Raw genomic sequence first — 22,514 nt, 5'->3', positions numbered from 1 at the left:
TTCCCATTTGAGAAAAATCTATCTCTCTACTCCCTATTATCTATCTTTATTTTTCTCCGGGTTTCTCATACAAGAGAAACCACTCAATATTCTGTATCTGATTTATTTCACTTAATGTTATGGTCTCAAGGTGCATCCATTTTCCTACAAATGACTCAATCCTTTTTGACAGAGCAGTACTCCATTGTGTATAAATACCAGAACCTAATGTGGACTTTATAAGTTTAATCAAGTACTCTTTATGAACTTGGCTCACAAGTAATTTCTATAGTTTATACTGCTTGAGAGTTTGGCCAGTGATTACTTTTCTTTGCTTTATCAGGACGCATAAGTCCCAACTGCAGAGCTGTGCTGATCTCATTCAAGCCAAAAGGATCTCGGTGCTGAGGAGGGCATGGATCTTCACAGACAACCTGTGTCCTGGGCCACATCATAGCCCTACAGATGTGTCATCCTTCTACCCCATCTCATCCCGGGCACCAAATCCTTGAAAGGAAAGGACCAGGCTCTTCTCTCCCTTGTCACTCCCCCATTCAAAGGAAATATCTAAAACCTGGGGGTGAAGAAGTGAGATAAGAAAAAGAGAATGTTTTCCTGGCTTTCTAAAGCATCAAATCATTATGAATTTTATCTCCGCCAAGTCATACGCTATCGACCCATGGAATCACACTGAAAAGCCACAGGTTGGAATGGATAGCTTTGCAAATGACGATGTTTGTGAATCACGTGGGCTCGTTTCTCATTACCAGAAAGAAAAATGAGAGGGAAGGGTTAAAGTCACACTTGGAATATTTTATTTTAAAATGAGGTTTTAGGGCTGGGGTGTAGCTGAATGGTAGAATAATTGCCCAACATGTGCACACCCCTGGGTTGGATCTCCAGCACCACAAAAAAATAAAAATAATCTTTTAAGCACAGGTCCCTTGTCTGGTTGGGGTGGGGCTGCAAGCTACATGAGCTAGGATGTGGCAAAGCCACTCAGCCAGGCTGCTCTGGGAGGAAGTGGGTTTTGTGCAGCACTTTGGAGTCACATAGACCTGCTTGAGACTCCTGGTAGTGCTGTTCACCTGCTGTATGTCTCAGACTTGTCGCATTAACATGCTGAGCCTATTTTCTCATGTAAGAAGAGACTTATTATAACGTGAGCTGCTTACACACCATGTGCTGCAATAATGACATTCAGTTGTTCAACCCAGGGCCCAGCACATCCAAAGCACTCAGTAAACTTTAACCATGAGCACGTTTTCTGTTTTCTTGTCACTCAGCCAAACTTCATCATGCTAGACACTGCTGCTGTATTTAACTGGTCAGTATAAAGCAGGACAGAATAGCATTGCTAAGGATGGGAGGGTTTGTCCCCACCCAAATGCACATGTTGGAGCCTACCCCCCAGTGTGATAGCATTAGGAGGTGGCGCCTTAGGAAGGTAATTAGGACGAGAAGGCCTGATGAATGGGATTAGTGCTCTCAGGAGACCAAACTCAAGAGAGGCAATCTCCTTCCTCTTCATGAGGGTCGCAGCTTGAAGATGGCCCTCACCAGAATCCAACCACTCTGACCCCATCTCAGACTCCCCAGCCTCCAGAACTCTGCCACTCGAGCCACACCACACATGGTGTCCCACTGCAGCAGCCCAGACTGAATAAGCCAAGGGAAGAATTACTCGACCACTCAGATCCATTCTTTAAACAAGAGCATATTTAATTTTGCTACTCAGAAGAGCTAAGAACAGACATACAATACTCAATAAAAAGGTACCACAAATATTGAAGAGAAAGAAATATATGCGTTGGTCTAGGCAGGCAAAAATAACATATGCTCGGGTAGGACATACAGTACGTGAATACCAACAATTTGGAAAAAGAGATCGATTTTCACTTCTTACCCTTTCAAGATGGTGAGGGTCTGTGCCCTTCCTATAACCACTTTGCAGCACAGAAGCCCAATTTCTCTTCTCCAGCTCAAGTCAAAGCAATTGGATTCCTTCCCTGTGCTGGCCCTGGGCATGCGGAGGTGGCTAGGAGCTGGCACTGCCTTTAAGAGCACAGAGTCCCTCAGGGAGACAGACACTGACTGGCCCAATTCCTACCAGGTCTCCACTGGGAAGGGTTCACATATAGACGCTCAGCCTCAGGTTCGAGCTTGGCTCCTGGAAATAGGCACAGTCTCATCTGTGTGTCCTTGCTCAGGTGGTGGCAAAGCCATGTGACTGTGCCCTCTCTGGCCTTCCCTTCCTCCCTGGCTTCATACATGGAAGGGACCTCTTGAACCAGGTACCTTGGCCCTTCCCACGTTCGGATATGCATTCCCCACCAACAAGAAGGGGAAAAACCACAAGGGACGCTTGGTTTTAATAAGCAGAAACTCTAACATGCTCAACACACCCCCTACACACACACACATGCATGCACACACACTGCAAAGGCTGGTCTTGAAATTGCATTCTTTGTTAAAGACCTTCCGTGTGTAGGGGAACAGGGAGAGGACAGCAGGGATGTCAGGGACATGAGCCCCATCTGCCCCCTGCCCCGTCAGCTCTCCAACCCTGAGGATGCCAGTGCTGAGAAGTGGAGGTGAGGCTCTCGAGTCAAGGGACACAGATGACACGGAGGCAAGGACAGGTCAGGGGACTGTAAGGTCTGAGATACCAGCTAGTGGCTGAGCCATCAACCCTAGAGAATCCAAACAAGCCTCCCCCCAGAGACTAAGACCCAGATCCCAGGCCTTTTACTTCATGTGGGTGAGAAGAAAAGAAAGGAGTATGGGGTGAGCACAAATCTGATTTTTGACACTAATATAACTGTAAAGAATTGATCAAATAAGGAATCTGAAAAACTGGCTTGGTCGTTTCTGCCAGCTGCCTCTCCTTCTATGTGTAATGTAGGTGTAAATGCCACGTTACCCCAGAATGATGGAGTGCTTTCCCAAATGGGGCTCAAGGGGTTCTAGGTTTTATTTGGGGGAGTAAATGATATATCTGGGGGTAATAAATGGTATCTCTTCCCAATTTCTTCTCGGAGTACACAGTCCTCTCTTCTCAACTTTGGCAGATGAGAGACATCATTGGGTTTAAGCAACTAGATAGAATGAGGTTTGAGGGGTGTGTGTGTGTGTGTGTGTGTGTGTGTGTGTGCGTGTGTGTATTTATTATTTCTCTGATAACTTGTTAGCTAGTAGTTTCTACACAGCTTTCCTGTTCCCTGTGCTTGGGATTAGTGATTTTTGTTTTTCACTCAGATGCTTTATATTCATCAGATTAAAAATATATAAATTCTACCTATTTCCCCTTACACACATATAAATGTAGGCACCTTGCTAATTATTCTGATTAGATCCTCAGACTAATAAGTTACATTGTCACGCCTGCCAGTTTAGAGTTGCAATGAGAACACGCTGTGCAGCCCTCTTTCACGAGACCAGCAACCATGAAGAACCACCTCACAGTAAGAGCAGGCAAGAAGCAGTGGCCCCTAATGTGACGGTGACATTTCCTCACCTCTGTTCCCAGGTCTGCTGCTATTGCTTAGGGCAGTGTGACTTCCTCTGAAAGTTTTTCTTTCAATTGTCTTGGTGAATGAGAGAGAAATACTTAGTGTGCAACTGAAGTTCTTTTGTTAAAAGGTAATATCATAAGGCAGAAATGCTTTTTTATAATTACAGAGAAATATAGCAGTAACTGTTTAAAATCATTGGAAAGCATTAAGATATGTTATTGAACTGTATTATATATAAAATCCTGAATAACAGGTAAGTGACAGTGAATTGCAAGGAACAGTTCATGGTCATTTTAAAATTTGCTTTCCTAGAAAAATCCAGCAGGCAAGTGGTTTCGACCAAATTCCCATTTTGGGGGAAAATAATAACACTATACACATAATGCAAAACCCCACAGAGTCACATCCCTCAGACAACAATTTGTTTGCAAGTATGTAGGAAAAGTCTTTCCAAGTGCAAAAACTAATTATATACAAGAGCGAGACATTTTGTAATTATTTAAATAAAATGTGTCTTTAAATATGGAGTATTTGGGAAATGCACTTCACTGTCCAAAACTATGGAGCCATTTTAGTTTCTTAATTAAAGATGGAATATTCATTACAGCTTCTCAAAGGAGTTCTCTGATGGTACTGGGCCAGGAGTCCACCTGTAGGAGTAGTTAGTGAAAATATCATCCAGCCTCATCAGCATCTGTACCCAAAAGCACGGGCTGTGTGGAACACACCACAAGCCGCCTGCCTGTTCCCATCTCTCCACAAGTCCACCCCTGGGGCGAGCTCATGAGCGTCAGCTGAAGGGTCTCGGGCATTAGAAGATCTTGCACTGATTAATGGAGAAGAGCCTCCGTCTGTTTTGCCGCCTGGCCTGGTTGACAGCAGTCCGGACGGCACACTCAAATACCTGCTGGACACCTCGGTTGCTGAGGGCTGAGCACTCCAGGTAGCCCTTGGCTCGCACGTCCTGGGCCAACCTCTTGCCATCCAGGGCATTGATGCAGGAGGCCCTGTGGGGCCCCACCTCCCGCTGGTCAGTCTGGGTGGCCACCACCAGCACTGGGGTGCAGGGCAGGTTGCTCCGGATTTCACCAATCCACTTGTTCTTCAAGTTCAGGAAGGAGGTATGGTTGGCCACGGAGTAGCACATCAGTACCACATCTGCCTGCTGGTAGGACAGGGGGCGAATGCTCCTGAAAGCATCATTCCCAGCTGTGTCCCAGAGGCCCAGGCTGATCTGGATGCCATCCATGAAGACATCCACACCCGTGTTCTCATACACTGTGGGCTTGTAGGCCTCCGGGAAGGTCTCCGAAGTGAAGCGCACCAACAGTGAGGTCTTCCCCACTGCACTGTCTCCCACCAGCACACACTTGATGGAACTCAGCATCTTCCCAGCCTGGAGTCCTCCTCACAAGTCCAGGATCCTGAGGAAAAGAGCCCTTAGTGGGCTGCTGCAGCAAGTGCCATCAGCAAGGGAGATAAAGACCAGGGTGTTCTGGGGATCTCCGGGGGAAATCCAAGGGATGTCACTTCTCCCTGTTCATCCCAGGGACAAGCACCATCTACCTGGCAAACCTGGTCTCCCACTGGAACAGAAAGAGAAGGGAGGCAATGAGTCTTTCTTGTTTCTCTTTTGGTGATGGGGAGCTTCCTCATTAGTTATAAGCGGGGGACCCATCTCAGGGTAGGCACCCAGCTTCACTAGCCAACCCCACCACCTCAGCAAAGTAAGCCAAGACCCATGGTCCCTCAACTCTCACACCCACAATGCCTGCTGGCCAAGAAGCTGATTTTATCTTTCAAATCAGCCTGGTGAGAATAAAACAAGCAACTGCTCTAATGCCACATGAAAAAGACCTCAGCAGCAACCTGGTGTGAAGGAGGCGCTTCCAAGTAGCAGGGAGGCAGCTGAGGGCGCTCACTCTCCAAGGATTCAGTTTCTCATGGATTCCAGCCACTTTGGGAGCTGCAAAGAAGAGAAATGGGATGAGTGGCAGATATTATATTCATTTCCCTCCATTATCGATTAATCACCTAGTCCTTGGTTTACGTGAGAATTTGTATGAAGGCTGGAAAAATCATTACAAATCTTGCAATTTTTTTTAAAAAAGAAGAAATCTTGCAATTTTCTGTGATTGTTTCCTTGAGAGTTTCCCAAAAACTGATGACAAATGAAATGGGTGCCCTTAGAGTTTTGCTTCTGAAAATCAGGCTCTGTTACCTACACAAAAGAATGGCTTTCAGTACATTGCTTAAACTCTGAGCCTCAGATTACACATCTGTAGGACTGTGAGGAAATTTGGGAGAATTTTCAGAGATGTGAGGATTAAAGTATTTCATTCTTCAACATTTTGGCTGCTTAGCTCTGTGTCAGGAACTCTGTTAGATGCCAGGTGTGGCACGCCTGTAATCCCAGCACCTGGGAGACTGAGGCAGGAGGAGGATCACCATGAGTTTGAGGCCAGCCTGGGCTACACAGTGAGATCTTGTTTGAAAAAACAAAAACCGAAAAAAAAAAGAACTCTGTTAAGCTACTGGTTAAACTAAATAATTTTTTTGAAAACAACCATATTGAACTCCAGTCACAGGACTGCGTAACTAAAGGACAGAATCTGCATTTTATGAAAGGGCCAAATAAATTCTCATTTGCTTGCAGGTGAGAAAGCTCTGTGTCCCCACTGCCATGGCACATCCTCGAAAGGTCAAGCTGCATTGGGAAAGGAAGGTCTTTCCAACCAACTTTGGGAGTAAAGGCTATTGATTCATGGTTTTCCCCACTGGCCCTCTGCAAGAGGCATGATTCTTTCAAATCTCTCCTCTAGGGGCCTCTAGCTCAGTGGCTCCACTGCCTGCCTCACAAGCGCAAGGACCCAAGTTTGATTCCCAGTACTAAAAAAAAAAAATCTCCTCTAATCCTCATGTGCCTTTCCAAGTCATTTTTGTTCTTGTCCACCCATGGACTATTTAATTATACATAGCAGCCTTTGCAAATGAGTTAGTCAAATAAATAATTCACATGATTTTCATGAATTCATTCTTTTAAACACACCAAAGCCAAGTGACCTTAGCCAAGTTACTTAATCTTTCTGAGTCCTGGTTTCCTCATTAAAATGAGCTGTCCAGGAAGCCATCATATTATCTATTTTCAGTGCAATTTTTTCAAAATGCCAAATAGTCAGTGGCCATAGCACAGAGGCTGGGAAGGCAGATCTTCAGATGGACTTTTTCTGAGGACTCATACAGTGTTACTCTAACACACAACAGCCCTGGACACCCGACTGTCACCAAGCCTTTGGGAAAAGGGGCTAAGGTCTCAGTCTGTAGCTCCTTAGACCAAGGGACAACTTAAATGTATGCTTTTGGGACTTAGTCCAGAGCCATGACCTCTTCAGACATTTTTACAGTTTATTTTTACCTAATGTTAGTGAGATTGAAATTGGGAAAAATATGCACGTATCAGATTTTTGGCTATTTAAATGAAATATTTCTGATGGATTGAGTAAGCTGAAGCCATACTTCCTGAGTGAGTACATGTGAAAGGGTGGTATGAGACATAACATTAAGAACAGGGGCTTGAAGGTCAGTAGAGTTGAAACTGAACCTAAGCTCACCAACCGTCCACCTGTGTGATGTTTTTTCACTTTACTATGCCTCAGTTTCCTCCCCTGTCAAATCAACATAATAAAATCCACACTACAGATTGCTGAGAGTGTCCAAGGTACTTAAATGTATAAGATTCTTAGCACAGTACATTATGCACACATGCTACTGTACATAGTAAACACATAGCCAACATACAATAAGCAGACCTTATTAATAGTAACATTGTTAAATGATTATTAATATGATAAAAAATTATTAATTAGATGTGGGATTTGAAGCAGCACTAGAGACTTCTAAGGCAAAAGGTGCTCTTTATATCCTACTCCCAGAGAATTTAAAAAGAGAGGAATTTCTACAGAAAAATAGAATATTATGTGAACAAAGAGATTTCCACTTGTGTTTTTTGATTTTTTTTTTTTTTTGGTACCAGGGATCGAACTCAGGTCCTTGCGCTTGTGCAGCAGGCAGTGAAACCACTGAGCTAAATCCCCAGCCTTCCACTTGAGTTTTGACACTCAGTGAGTTCCAAAGAGCCAGACTGGAGAAAAACACTCTATTCAGTCAATGGCCTTCACTCAATAGCCAGTTGACACATTGAGCCAGCTCTCAGGGCCTCAGTTTCCCAGACTATATTACATGAGATTAACTTAGTGGTTATGCTAAGACTGAAGCACAAGGGGAGCCTTTATTACCTCCACAGTATAGAAGAATAGAAGCCATGGCATTATTCCCTAGCAGTAAAGATGGTTGATGACTTTGGTGATAGGCATAGCCCTCAGCAGATGGCCAAATATGGAGATGAGCCCCGGCCCAGGCTGAGAAATATCCTAGATGGGCATGATGCTAATCTTCAGTCTGTGTCACATGCCCATGGTGAGGTGCTGCAGGCTACGCCTTCAGAGCATAAGGTCAATGGACTGCATTTCAGTGGAATTTCTCCTAAAGGGAGAGATTCTCCCTTAAATGGTTTCTGGGTGGAAAATGAAAGCAGGTTTTTCCATTGTATCTCACAGGCAGCTAACTAGGAGGGTGTCCCAATGGTGCTTTTCCTACAGGGAAGAATTACCTCAAGGGTCTCTGGATGGGGTCATCGTCATCATGAGTAGTGCCACTGAGTGAGCCTTCGAGCTGATGCTTCAGGGCTTGAATCAGCCTGGAATTGATAAACCTTCAGCCCCAGCACTTCTGGGTCTCAGTAACTCCATTCCTCCTGCCCTTTCTCCTATTTCCACCATTTTCACAAAAAAAGGCACCACCACAGGCCTCCATGGTTCAGACTCAGACACACAGAGAGGCGCAAGGAGACTCCATGTGGCAAAATCAAGCATTGGGCCCTCTGTCCACTCTAGGCAGGGCAGGAAGGTACACAGAGGCAGGACTTAGCAAATGGGGCACCCAAACCCCCTCCTCTGAGGGCTTTGTGGTGGGGAATCCCATTTTCCCCTTGGCCTCAATTCTAATCACATGTAACAGACACCCATTCCCCTTTATGACCTCTCCCACAGACACTCCAGGTTCAGTTTGCCCCAAAATCTTGTCCTCTCAAGCCCCAAATCCCAACCCTTCTTGTAAAGTCTTCCTTGATGGCCCCCAGCCCCCCTACCCTCTCTGAACCACTCTAATTCCCTCTATGTATACTTGACATCAGAATCACCATCCATGTGCTGATATGGGGACATTCTTGTGTATAACTCTCACTTGTAAAACTCAAGTAAGGTCTACCCTGCCTCCTTCACAGCTCTAAGGATCAGGTAGAAACAAGGATAACAACAGTCATTCATGCTTCTACTGCTACAATACTTTGTATACAGGGAAATGTTCACTGGGGTTTTTTGTATGTGAAAAACGTCCCTTCGAATGATAGGGCATAATATAAAACTAAGGTAATTCTAAGTATGATAACTGGTTATTATCATGGCAGATTTGGGGGTAGCTGGGCTTTGGTGGAGGTGTCTTACTTCAAGATGTTGACAGAATTCTTGGCTATCTTTTTTAAAAACAGCCAAGGATGGCCTGTCAGTGACAGGGAATATTTCTACATGGCATCTACTCAAAGAGCTCTGGGCAAAGGAACTGCATCAGCTGTGGCCAATTCACTCATTAAGGAAGGTGATTCTGCCACCAACTGATCACATTTCAATGACTGGAAAGTCAGCCTGCTCTTCAGCGCCCACCAGCAGCCAGCACTTCCCATCAGGGACCCAGCAAGTCTGGCAGGGACATTGCAGCCACTGCAGGCCTTGCTTGGGATGGGCAGACCCTGGAGAGCTCCCCAGCTGACTGGGTGTCTGGGTGCCTGGTTTGCATTTCCTTTCTTGGGAGGAAAGGGAGCAATTCCAAAAATCTTGAGCAACTTAATAAGGGAAAAATGTGTAATCATCTCTCAATTTTATCACTCCAAATTATTTCTCAGCTTTCATTCTGCAATAAATATGTATATATCATTTTAAACACTTTTTTGGATTTTCAGAAAGTTTTACTTCAGCGAAGTCTATACACTGGATGGTTTTTGCTAAATTGTGCACTTTTTCTGCACTTCAAGGCTGCACAGCTATTACTCCTTGTTGGCATAGTCTTGGAGTTAGTTCTAGGATTTTACCATAGCCAGCTGTATCTGTGTGTGCATATATAGTACATACATATAAATACTTTCATGCGGTACTGGGGATTGAACCCAGAGCCTTCACACTAAGTTGCATCCCTAGCCAATGTTCATTTTTCATTTTGAGACAGAAACTCAATAAATCACTATATTTCCCAAGTTTGCAATCTTGAGACTATGTGATTCTTCTACTTTGGCCTCTCAGTGCACTGGAATTACAGGTGGTCATCACTGCACCCAGTTTATAAATACATTTATGTTACTTTTATGCAGGATGATTTTCTTAAGGGACACATTCACAAATGTAGTATTATAGGGTCAGTGGATCCTTTTGTGACTTTTTTTTACATTTACTGAGCACCTTCCAGGTACTATAAGAAATATATATATATATATATATATATATATATATATATATCTTGGTTTACTCATTTCTTTTCTTTTTTTCTTTTTCTATTTTTTTTTTTTTTTTTTGGTACCAGGGATCAAACTCAGGACCTTGTGCTTGTGAGGCAGGCTCAGTGCCACTGAGCTACATCCTCGGCCCCAACATTTTTTTTTTTCCTATTAAGTTTATGGGTACATTTTCGGTATAAAATACAGTTACATTCATCATTGGGATCTTGTACCATTACATGAGTCTCTTGGTTCTTTTTTTTTCCCCTTCCCTTGCCCACCCTTCACCCCATCCACCCTTCCCTATTTGCAAAGACTTTGTTTCCATTTTTTTCCTTTTCTCATATTTTTTCTTTTCCCTTCTTTCCTTTCCCCTACCCCTCCCACTTCCCCTGCACCTTTAGACCTTTTCTTCCTGTTACACAATATCAATTATACATTTTTTAAATTACAATATCAAGATCTAGGAGACATTACCACAGATTTTACAGAATTTAAAAGGATATAGAAAGTATATTACAAAAATCTGTTTTGAAATAAATTTGACAACTTCTAAGAAGTACCTTGGAAGACAAATTAATGAAACTAAATCTGGAGGAAATATCAAATTTGAATAGCACCTATTAAAGAAAGTATATTCCTAGCTTGAAAACCTACCTATATGACAACAGCAGGCTCATATATATTTTAACTGATAAATTATATCAAACAATTAAAGCAGAAAAAAGAAGGAACACTTCTCCCCTCATTTTAGGAACTCAAAAATGTGCTAATCCTAAAACTGGATAAAGATAATAGAAGAAAAAAGTATGAATATAGATAGAAATTTGTTTAACAAAACAAACTATTAGATGTCAGATCTGGCAGTATGTAGAAAGTGGTTTTGTTATAGGGCTGGCAGTGTTGGTTCAGCATTGGAAGGAAGATCCACCCTCAAAAGTCATCATTTTAACAGAGGAAAGGAAAAAGCCATATGATCCTGTCACTAGTCGGAGAAAAAGTATTGAACTAAATTCTACAGCTGTTCATGGTAAAAGCTATCAGGAGACTAGAAGTAGAACAGAAACTTCTCAACAGACTAAAGGCAGGTACTCCATATTTCCAGTGAGAATGCCTTATATGAATGGAGAAGATACAATGCTTTCTCCTTAAGGTGAGGAACAAGGGCAGATATGCTTACTCTTTATCTGTCTATTAAACTTTGAAACCTAGGCCGCACCAAAATAGTCTGGCAATAAAATGACACAATTAGGATAGGATTAGCAAGGTAGAAGCAAAATCTTTATATGTAGATGAAATGAGCATCTACAGAGAAAATACTAAGAAATCTCTAGGAGCCCCTAGAACTTGTACTTGAATTTAGTAGGATTAGAAAACACAAGCTATATATAAAAATTCAGGTCTGTGTATACTTGCTATAAATGAAGGATTGGATATTGAAATTTAAAAGTTATGTAGGAGTACAAAGGACCTAGAAAAGTTAAAAAAAAAAAAAACAGTGTTGGAAGACGTTTAGTACCTAATTTTAAGACTTCTTCTAAAGCTACAGTAATCAAGTCAGTGTTGGTGTAAGGAAAGAAATATAGATCATTGGAATAAAACAGAGAATCTAGAAATAGAACCACACATATATAGTCCACTGAGTTTTGAAAGATTATTTAACATTAGCATTTTATAGAATATAAACTCAATTCAAGAGCCAAGGAAGAGATAGTGTTTTCAGCAAACCGCACTAGAACACCTGGTATCTGTATATAAAAAAATTAACCTCAACCCTTTATTTCCATACATGAAAATAAGTTGAAGGGATCTATGAACCTAAATATGAAAGCCTAAAAGTATAAAACTTTAAGAAATTATAAGGGAAAATGTTCATGAATTCAGGGTAGGCAAGAACTACCTAGGATACAAAAAACATGATGTATAAAAGAAAAAAACTGATAAATGAAATTCCATGAAAATTTAAAACTTTAAATGACATCATTAAAATGAAAAGTAGTCCTTAAACAGACCATATTTACAATGCATATAACTTATGACCAGAATATATAAAGAATTCTTAGAGCTCATTAATAGAAAACCCAATTAAAAAGTAGACATAAGAAGATGATAAATAGCCAGTACAGCACAAGGACAGGTGTGCAACTCTAGAATCAGAAAAATACTAATCAGTACAATAACAAGATTGAATTATACACTCATTAGGGAGATGAAGTTAAAAGTTTTAAAAGCCTTGTCATGACTTTTTCTTTTTGTTGGATTCCCCGCCTTTGCATTTAATTTGTCACACCCAGTGGATTCATTCTGCAGGGTTTCCTGGGGTTGTGATCCTCATTGTCTTTCCCTAGGGTATTGTCTAAAATTTTTTGGAGTGCCAGTTTGGTATTCATGAAGTTCCTCAGGTGCTCTTTATCATGAAAGTATCTTATTTCTCCATCAATTTTGAAAGATAGTTTTGCAGGGTACATCAATCTGGGTTGGAGGCTGTTTTCCTTTAGGGCTTGAAATACATCACTCCAAGCTCTTCTTGCCTTGAGGGTTTGCATTGAGAAGTCTGCTGTGATTCTGATGGGCTTTCCTTTGTATGTGATTTGTTTCTTTTCTCTCACTGCTTGTAGAATTTTATTCTTCTGTTGGATTTCTGGAATCCTAATTATTATATGCCTATGTGTAGATTTTTTTTGATCAAGGCTAGTTGGAGTCCTATATGCCTCACTTACCTGTATGTCAAGGTCTTTTCCCCTCCTTGGGAAGTTTTCTGCCATCACTTCTGTGAAGAGTTTTTTAATGTCATCTGCACTCTCTCCTCTTTCTTCATTGACTCCAAACAGTCTTATGTTATTCTTCTTGGCATCGTCTAGCAGCTGCTGGATTGATTTCTCGTGTTCCTTTACAATTTAAAAGCAATTTTTCTTTTCCTGGTCATTAATTGCAATCTTTTCTTCTATATCTGAAATTTTATCCTCATTTTGGTTCATTCTGCTGCACAGACTTTCGATGGAGTTTTTAATCTCTTGGAACTCTGTTTGCATCTGTTTTATGGATTCCATTTGTTTCCTATGTTGGGATTCCAACATGTTCCTCAGATCCTCTATTTTTTTATCTGTGTCCTCTCTAGATTTATTAATTATGTCTTGCACCATGAGCACAATCTTTGCTGTTATCTGAGTAATTATTTCTGATTTCATTTTTCCCAGATCCTCTTTTGTTGCCAGTTCAGAGAGTCCAGGTGGTTGAGTATCAGATTGTTCCATCTCGTTTCCCTTTGGGGTTGCTGTAGGTGATCTGGAAGTCTGTTTTTGAGGCTTGCTTATGTGTCTTCTCATTTCCACAGGTGGGGGGGGTGCTTCTGGCATCCATGCAGCTCACCTTCTCTGCCCTAAGAGCTTGGGATGGCGGCGGGGGAGCTTCCTTCCGGGTTCTAGGCGGCCCCAACATTTTTAAAAAATTGTTTTATGGCATCCTGTGTGGATGGCACTGTTCATGGGTCTTGAAAACACACTGGCAAACAAGAGTTGCTGTGTTTATAGAGATTGGCGGCACCATAACCACAGGGACTTCAGGAGGCCCAGAACCTTGCTCGTAGCCACACAGAGAGGAAACCACAGAGTTTGTTAGACCCAAATAGAGTCTGACCCCAAAGCACTGGCAGCTCCTCGCATCACCCAGACCCTGTAATTCCCAGGGCCCTCTCCGAGACCCTCAAATATGGCTAGGCTCCCTATCCAGAAGCATCTTCAAGACTCCTCCTAGCCCCTCCTTCCAACCAGGTGTCTATTCCTGTTCTCTTCAGACAAATAAACCTGTTCTTGGTATTTTAGAGATGCTGGTTCCATACGTGTGTTCAGTTTGTGAAAATCCATCACGCTATATACCTGAGGTGTGTTTGGTTTCTGTATGTATATTAAACTTCAGTAAAAAGTATTTTTGGTACCAGAGATTGAACTCAGGACCTTGGGCTTGCGAGACAGGTAGAGGAACCACTGAGCTAAATCTCCAGCCAGTAAAAAGTATTTTTAAAAATAAGTGATTGAAGCTACATGTGGGTCCCATGCCTGTAATCTCAGTTACTTGGGAGGCTGAGGCAAGAGGATCGCTTGAGCCCAGCAGTTCAAGACCAGCCTGGACAACACAGTGGACTGTGTGTCAAAATAAATAAGCTACTGCCTTTGCAGTGAACCTCTTCTACAGTAAAGCTTTTGCTTAAGTTTTATTTTGCAAGAGTTCATTTCACTAATTCTCAATTTCACTTTAATAATTTCCCCCAGTGTGTTGCTAACTGCTATAAATAATCATGAAATTCCCCCTCAAGATCACACCAAGAAACCATGTTTGTCAGTTTATTTTTGTACAGAGATCACCTCTGTTCCAAATACATCTTGTTCTGAATGTTCATTTGCAAGACGCTGGTTGTGACTTTTTTTTTTTTGGTACTGGGGGTTGAACTCAGGTCCTTGTACTTGCGCAGCAGGGGGCAAAACCACTGAGCTAAATCCACGGCCCGGTTGTGACTTTGAATAACTATTCTCCAGTGTCAAGGTTCTAAGTGGTATTTGAATCCCTCAGCCTAAAAGACAGTTAACTCCATCATGGTCAAACTAACACAAAGCATCACCTTCCAAGTCCCGAGGCCTCCCATGACCTCAGCCTCTAAACCTCAAAGCTTCTCAAAGTGTCTCTGAGCAGTGACCCTGCCCTCTGCTCATCAGGCCCCAGGCCAAGCAGGACACACCCGAGGAGCTGGGTGTTTCAGATGGTCCTGGCTAAGGAGCCAAGGAGATTTCAGATGTGCCAAAGGGACCGTCACCTTATCACAAGGTAATCCCTTCCCCCAAGGAGTAGGAGAGGAAGATGCATGGCAGGCAGGATAGTCTTCCTCTTCCATGAACTTTGACATGAAATATTTAGCTAGAAATGTGTTATTTTCTATGTTATTTATGACAAAAACTATCTAAGAATAGTACTCCTTGCATAAACTATGACTATGACCAAAATTCTTTTAAAATAACACCATAGGAATCTGTTAACTGAAACAGGAAGAGGTTTCCTAAGCTAAGTGAGGGCAGCAGATTTCCTAATGGCACAGTAGGTACCACAGGATTCCACAGATGCCGGAGTCCAGGGCTTCATATCAACATGCTAAGGTGGATTGTCCCTGGGTCCTGGTGATTCCTATTTTCCTCACCTTGCTTATGTGCATTTAAGAATATGCCTACAAGCACAAGGTCCTGACTTCAATCCCCAATACTGGAAAAAAAAAATGAATATGCCTACAACAAGCATGTGTTACTTTGCAATTTTGAAGAAGTGCTTTGTGTTTTGTTTTAACTTTGCTTTGGAAAGAAAGGAAAAGGTTGACCACGTCCCTTGAAGCTACAGAGGATTTCTGTGAACCCACATCAGGATTTTTGATAAAAATTTTCTATTCTGCATGGTTGAATTCAATTAAAATTCATAGCATTTTCTCCAATTTCTGGTTTGTTTGTTTGTTTGGTTGGTTGGTTAGTTGGTTGGTTAGTTGGTTGGCTGGTTTTCCCAGTTCTGCAGATTGAACCCTCGCCTTTCAAGCTGAGTAATATTCCTAGTTCTTTTTTTTTTTTTTTTGTACAACCTTGCACTTGCAAGGCAGGCAGAAGCACAGCTGAGCTAAATCCCCAGCCCATCATCTTTTTAATTTTAAAACAGGGTCTCACCAAGTTGCCAGACTGCCCAGGCTGGGCTCGAACTTGCAATCCTCCTGCCTCAGCCTCCCAGAGTAACAGGATTACAGGCGTGCTTCACCACATGTGGCTCATTTTTAAAAATTTATTTCACCCTCTCCTGCTTGGAAAATAGATAGACAAAGCTGATAACTCTGCCTCCTGTCCAGACGTCCACAATTATCTTCAACTCCAAACCCCCTTTTCTTTCTTTTTCTTGCTCACACAAGAGTTTTTACAGTGCTTTTTACATTTTCTTAAATATTAAAAAAAAAAACCTTCAAATACATTCTGGGCATTAAATGACATTAAGGAACTATTGCTAATTATGTTCAGTGACAATCATTTTGTGGTCATACAGGCTAAGCACTCTAATCCAAAAATTCAAAATTCAAAATCCAAAATCTGAAATGGTCCAAAACCTGAAATTTTTTTATATATATATTTATTTGTTTGGTTGGGTTTTTTGGTACTGGGGATTGATCTTGGGTCCTTGCACTTGCGAGGCAGGTGGCAGAACCACTGAGCTAAATCCCCGGCCCCAAAACCTGAAATTTTTAAATGACAGGAAACAGAGACTTAGATTATGTGGAGATGGGAAGGGGGTCTGGGAATGGAGGGAGTCAGGAGGGTGGGAAGGGGAAGGTGAAATAAAAGGGGTCCAGATCAGACATGTTTATGTATCAATTCCCACAATGAATGTATGTATTATGCATCACCAACATATACTAATAAAAGGGGATCTGAAATTTTGAGCACTGATATAATGCTGTAAGTTGAAAATTCCACACCCAGAAACTCTGTTTCATACATAAAATTATTAAGAATATTATATAAATTACTTTCAGCTTATATATATAAGGTATATATACAAGACACAAATTAATTTCATATTTAGACTTGAATCTCATCTTTACAATATCTCATTACATACCTACAAATAGTCCAAAATCCAAAAAACTCCAAAATTCAAAAACACTTCTGGTCTGGTCCCAAGCAGATCAGATAAAGGGATACTCAGCCTATAATATATGCGTACATATACACATATACATACATATATATATGATACTCGGGGATATATATATATAGGCTGAGTACCCCTTATCTAAAAAATATAGTTTTAAAATCTTTACCTTACAGAGATGTTAGTGAATTTATACATGAAATAAATATGATGTCTGAGGTTTATTTTACAGTACTCCAGAAAACTGCAACAAGCTTAAATGAAGGCAATGATGAAATAAGGTGGGAAAGTGTTAAGAACTGCTGAAGCTGAGTGATTGGGCATACAGGACTATGTTAGTCTATTCACTACTTTTGTGTATACTCAAAACTTTTCATGTTAAAAGTTCTAAAAGGTGGGGTCTTTTGTATCCTATAGCATTTTGTCCAAGCTGGAATTTTATCCTCCCTGAAAACATAGAAAATTATTAACGGAAAAGGATACTTTGTGCAGTAGTGACATGTTCAAGTATTTGGAGGCATGCTGTTGGGACTAATGGTGACACAAGAGTACAGCCCTCTTAGATATGGGGGAAGACAAGCCTCAGCCCTGGGTAAGGATCATAAAGGAACAACTGGGCTTCAATTGCTGACTTTACCTCACCTCAATAAGATGTGGCTGTCTATTCCTGGAAAGGAAGGGCCACCTCTACAATAAAAACCAGCCCAAGGATGCTCTTGAAGTACTTTGCAATTACCTAAACCCTTAACTTCCTTATGGCATCTCTCCCTTCACTAATTTCCCTTGGCCCTCTACTCTAATTCTGCAGAATTAGCTGTTTGCAAAAGAGCAAAAGTCATAACGAAAATAACTTTAAAAGGAAAGGAAAGAAACTCAAGAGTGAAAATGTATTAACCACTCGAAACCTGCTCGCAAATATAACTCCAAGAGTGAGGGAGACCCTCTGCCCTGGGAGGGGGGTCTCTTTTTTCTGAAAAGATGAGGGAGGTGGCGAGTTTTTGTTTTAGGATTTAATGTTTTCCCCTTAGACTGAAAGTGGCTCCTTATCTGCTCTTGATATATAAATATGAAATCTGCCTGAGGCCTGGAGAGATCGCCACCGAGTTCACGACAGCTCTGGGCTCTAAAGTACTATTTATGACAGAGAAAACCACGATGGTCCAGAGGTTCCCCTCACCCCTGCCCAGAACCCCCCACCCATGGTACACAGTCCAGCCCTGGGTGTGAACAGTGGTCCTCCCTTTCATTTGCTGGCGCCTGTCGCTGTCACGCTGAAGGTGATCGCCCCATTCCGGCTAATTAACAACTCTTACTTGTTTTTCCTGAGCCATCTCTATACCCTTACTTTCCGATGTAAGCATAGTATGTACACATTACAGGACATTTCAAAAGCATGAATAATCTGAAGGAGAAGGCAAAAATCAGTTACCACCTACAACCAAACACTGTAAATATTAGTGTATCTTTTCCTGTTGGCTTCTTTTCCACAGTACTTCGCTTTTCTCCAAAACTAATAGCACACTTCATATACAGTGTGGTTTCATACTTTTTCATTTTATATTTGTACTGTAAATATTTCCTATACCAAAACTCCTCCAACATAATTTTCCTGATTGCATAAAATTTTATCATATGAGTACAACATCTTATATTTAACCACTTGCCTATTGCTGGACATTTAAATTTTTCCTAATTTTTCTATAACATTGAAATGTTTCTGTTTAATTTTGTATATGATTATTTCTTTAGGATGAATAGACATGAGTGTAATTACTAGATGAAAAGAGAAGAAAAATTGAACCAACGCAAAAAAAAATGTAAAAAAAAAAATTGAACCAATGCACTTAAATTGTATGAGATTATCATGTCATCACACACTCGTCTATCAACTATTGCTGGGTATAATATTTGTCAGTTTTATTTGTTTTTACTTATAATTGGTGAAAATTAAAGTTCTCTTTTCTCTTTCTTTACCATGTATTTTTCTTTTACAAATGATTTGTTTTACCTGCTTTTCTCATAAGGTAGCCATCACTGCCTAAATGATTTTTTTAAATCTTTTTTAGAGATTAAAGACATCAGGCCAGGCATGGTGATGCACACCTGCAATCCTAATACTGTGGAGGCAGAGGCAGGCGGGTCACCACAAGATCTAAGCCAGCCTGGGCTACATAGTGAGACCCTGCCTCAAAAAGAAAAAGGGCCAGGGATTTACCTTAGTGCTGCTGCTGCCTGCTTTGCAAGTGCAAGGTCCCGAGTTCAATCCCTGGTATCAAAAAAAAAGAAAAAAAAACCCTAATTAATTAAAAATGGAGATTAAGGATATCAATCCTTTTGGGGGTTGAATGCATTGCAAATTTTTTTTGGTATTTATTGAGTGCCCACGTGTTCTGGGAACCTCCCTTATTCCTGGCACTCCCCCATCACAGAGCAACCCCAAAATAGTCTGTAAAGCAGCATGTCCCCTGCTGTGGGAAGAAACTCAGCTTGGTGAGACGTTGAAAGGTCATCTAACTCGACCCACTCATTTTCCTCATGAGGAAACCAAAGGCTAGAGAGAAGTGGTTTCACTGCTGGGGCCAACTCGAGGCCCAGAAATGGAAGCAGCTGAGTCAGCACACTTTCCATCTCCATGGGGCCTTCTCAGCTATGTGTAAATCTCCATTTGATAGCCCACACTTCATCTCTGCAAGATTTTCAGCACAAAGCCCATGCACCTAGCTAGGTAGATGTCCCCAGTTATTCAGGCCATAACAATCAGTTTTGCAGGCCCCAGTTTTAATATATTAATGCTCTTCAACAGCTGTTCCATTTCTTGCCAACCTCCTTCTAGAGAGATCATCTCTTTGGGGCAACCATTAAGCTGGCCAACATTCTCTGGAATTAGCATAAACCCATAGATTACAAATTGTTTAAATGACAAAAACAGCCAACATATTCTGTTCTGTATATGTCACCCAGAGCACAGAATGGAGTGAAATAATTTAGTGCTAGTTTAAGCAAATAAAACTGCTGATTTGCAAAGAGCTCAGGTGTGGAGTCGGAGTTAGATTCCAGGGAGAGAGTCTCATCTTCCTCGATGATCAGCAATATAAACTCAAGCAACTCACATAACTGGAACTGCAAAATGTGGATAACGATTTATAGTTTGCAGGATATTCAGGGCCATTGAAAAGGAATCCATCTCTCTCACCTCACTAAATGCCTCCTCCTTGGTGGAAAAGGACAACAATAAACACTACATTTGCCAGACAATGTTTTAAATGCTGTATAAAAATTATCTCATTTCATCAAAATGACACGACATGGTCGGCACCACCCTTGTTTAATTTTTTAGCTGCAGAAATGAAGGCACAGAGAAGTTGTGTTCCTATGACAAGATGGGGTTCTGGGGTCAGAACTCATCATCTGCTTCCTTTCCTCCTGCCCCATCCTCCTCGGGAAGCCAGCCTGACCTTCAACCTCAATGAAACTAGGCAAACCAAAAATAAAGGCACAGGTGAGGAAGGAGACATTTTTCACCTGGCAGATGATTTTTTTCTTACAACACATCTGATTTCTAACAGCATTTGGAAGATTTCTTCCTGAAACACTTGCACACACCCTTGGTGGATGTGCAAAAGACCTCTTTGTAGAGGGCAATACACAGAGTCCAGCAGCACACATCTGACACCAGGAACTGATCACTTTTAAACCTCCTTTGTCTGTATGATAAAAATATTTTCGGGAACAACCACTATTTTCTTGATTCAATCTTTAACTTTAAAACAAACAAGTTACAATTTTTAAGAAAAATAAATTTTAAATTTAATTATTCAAATCAGTAAAAATATTTCATGTATGAACTGAAGTTTGCATTTGCTGATTAAAAATAATTATATACCTTGCAGTCTGCATTCTGCTTCATTGTTTAAATACACAGAATAATGAGATTAGGGTAACTCGAGTTTCGTTCTGTGGTCTCCAGGGTCATTGTGCTGCTGTTACCCCTTCCTGAGTGTACAAACTCAAGTTGTGCAGGGCCCTGGGGGCTGGAGGTGCAATCTGCCCCCAAAGCTCTAGCAGATTCTGAACACTACTGCTAACTTCCCTCTGACTTTATCTCTGCCAGGGTGTGGTGATGATACAAAGTAGACGCACATTGGTTTTATTATTATTTTTAATTCTCCACAAGGATACACTCCCTTATTGAAAGGCACCACCCCAACTTTTATGCCCCTACCATTATCTACCAAAATTTTAAATGCATATACCTTTTAATCCAACAATTCCAAATCTCTGAACATACTCTCCTAACATACCTACACAAGTAGTCAAAATGGGCCACAATTTCCATTCCTGCAAAGGTCATAGCCGCAAAGAAGGAACTAGAAATAACTGAATGGACCGTTAAGAGGCAGTGATTCAAAGTAATTATGCCTATTCATACATGAGTCTAATACAGCACTAAAAAGAATTAGGGTCAGCCTATATGTACTGCCCAGAAAGTGGATGACATATTAGAAGCTAAAAAAAAAAAAAAAAAAAAAAGCTAGACACGGTGGCACATACTTGCAATTCCAGCATTCTGAGAAGCTGAGGCAAGAGGACCACAAATTTGAGCCCAAACTGGGAAACTTAGCAATTTTGGAAACCATATCTCAAAATAAAAGCCAGGTATAGTAGTGCACATCTGTAATCTCAGCACTTGGGAAGTTGAGGCAGGAGGATCACCCTGAATTCAAATTCAAGGCCAGCCTGGACTACATAGTGAATTCAAGGCCAGCCTGAACTATATAAGGAACTCTGTCTCAAAACAAACAAACAAATAAAAATAAAATGAGACTTGGTGATGTAGCTCAGTGCAAAGGCCCTGGTTTTAATCCCCAGTACTGGGGGAGTGAGGAGTAGGCAGTTGAACAGTTTAGAAAAGGGTTCCATTTATGTCAAAACATAACAATACAGACCCACTCTGGTTTCATTGGTGAGATCTATCTTCCTTTGCCCAGGAGGACACTGGTCCAGATAGAGAAATGTTATCAGTGCCATGATGGGCAATTCCATGCTCATTGGAAATTCTCAGTTCACCTTATACAAACCTCTCTACAGAGAAAATGGCACTAGCAAAACAACAGTTACTCCCTAAATTGTCTAAGGGAGAAGGAGAACAAAGGAATAACATAAGAACACAAGTTTATACAGATTTTCCCAGACTCTAAATTTGCTTTTGAAATATAGACATATGTACTTTCTATGTATATAGATTATATTGCAGCTACGATACACATCTATAGGATTAAATATTTCCCTTTAAGCTCAGCATCTGGTTAAATTCTTGATGAGAAAGATCAAGAAACTAGGAGAACCAAATGCATAATGTTCCAGAAACTACCGGAATATTCCAAAGTAAAAATTTTTTTCACGGTTTAATTCATTGCTTATGCATATATGATATTCTATTAACATTAAATTATAAACTCATAGAAGTTTGAAAAAAATGACAGATTATCTACTTTTAATCGGCTTTAAACCAAACCAACTTTTTTTTTTTTTGGTACTAGGGATTGAACTCAGGACCTTGTGCTTGCAAGGCAGCCGCAGTGCTGCTGAACTAAATTCCTGGCCCAAACCAAACATACTTTAAAGCCTAATAGGGACAGAAGATAATAAAGAAAACGTTCATATAGTTTTGACTAGACCTAGAGGTTTTTAAACAATTTTTTAAAAATTTTAAACTCAGTTTTTTCCTCTCTCTATTAAAGAAGTGATATTAT

General features: G+C 41.0%; 1 protein-coding gene across 2 annotated transcripts in view; it reads right to left on the bottom strand.

Annotated features, from left to right (window-relative positions):
* Window positions 1-4,124: 4,124 nt before the first annotated feature.
* Rhoh (ras homolog family member H) overlaps window positions 4,125-22,514 on the bottom strand; it is a 39,371-nt gene continuing 20,981 nt past the window's right edge. Inside the window, exons 2-4 of one of the 2 annotated variants that reach the window (XM_087187500.1) lie at window positions 18,977-19,027; window positions 5,364-5,460; window positions 4,125-5,080 (exon numbers count right to left, since the gene is read on the bottom strand). In XM_087187500.1, coding sequence (XP_087043626.1) covers window positions 4,306-4,881 — 576 coding nt within the window. In that variant the 5' untranslated portion in view covers window positions 4,882-5,080; window positions 5,364-5,460; window positions 18,977-19,027 and the 3' untranslated portion in view covers window positions 4,125-4,305. The remainder of the gene's footprint in view (window positions 5,081-5,363; window positions 5,461-18,976; window positions 19,028-22,514) is intronic. The other variant, XM_021262424.2, reaches the window with a different exon arrangement.

Source organism: Heterocephalus glaber, unplaced genomic scaffold, assembly GCF_053883595.1.
Source record: "Heterocephalus glaber isolate CG9 unplaced genomic scaffold, H.glaber_assembly_v1.0 deba00001509, whole genome shotgun sequence".
NCBI classification, from domain to species: domain Eukaryota; kingdom Metazoa; phylum Chordata; class Mammalia; order Rodentia; family Bathyergidae; genus Heterocephalus; species Heterocephalus glaber.
The sequence above is the reverse complement of the archived record's forward strand: the minus strand, read 5'-3'. Positions and strand labels throughout refer to the sequence as shown.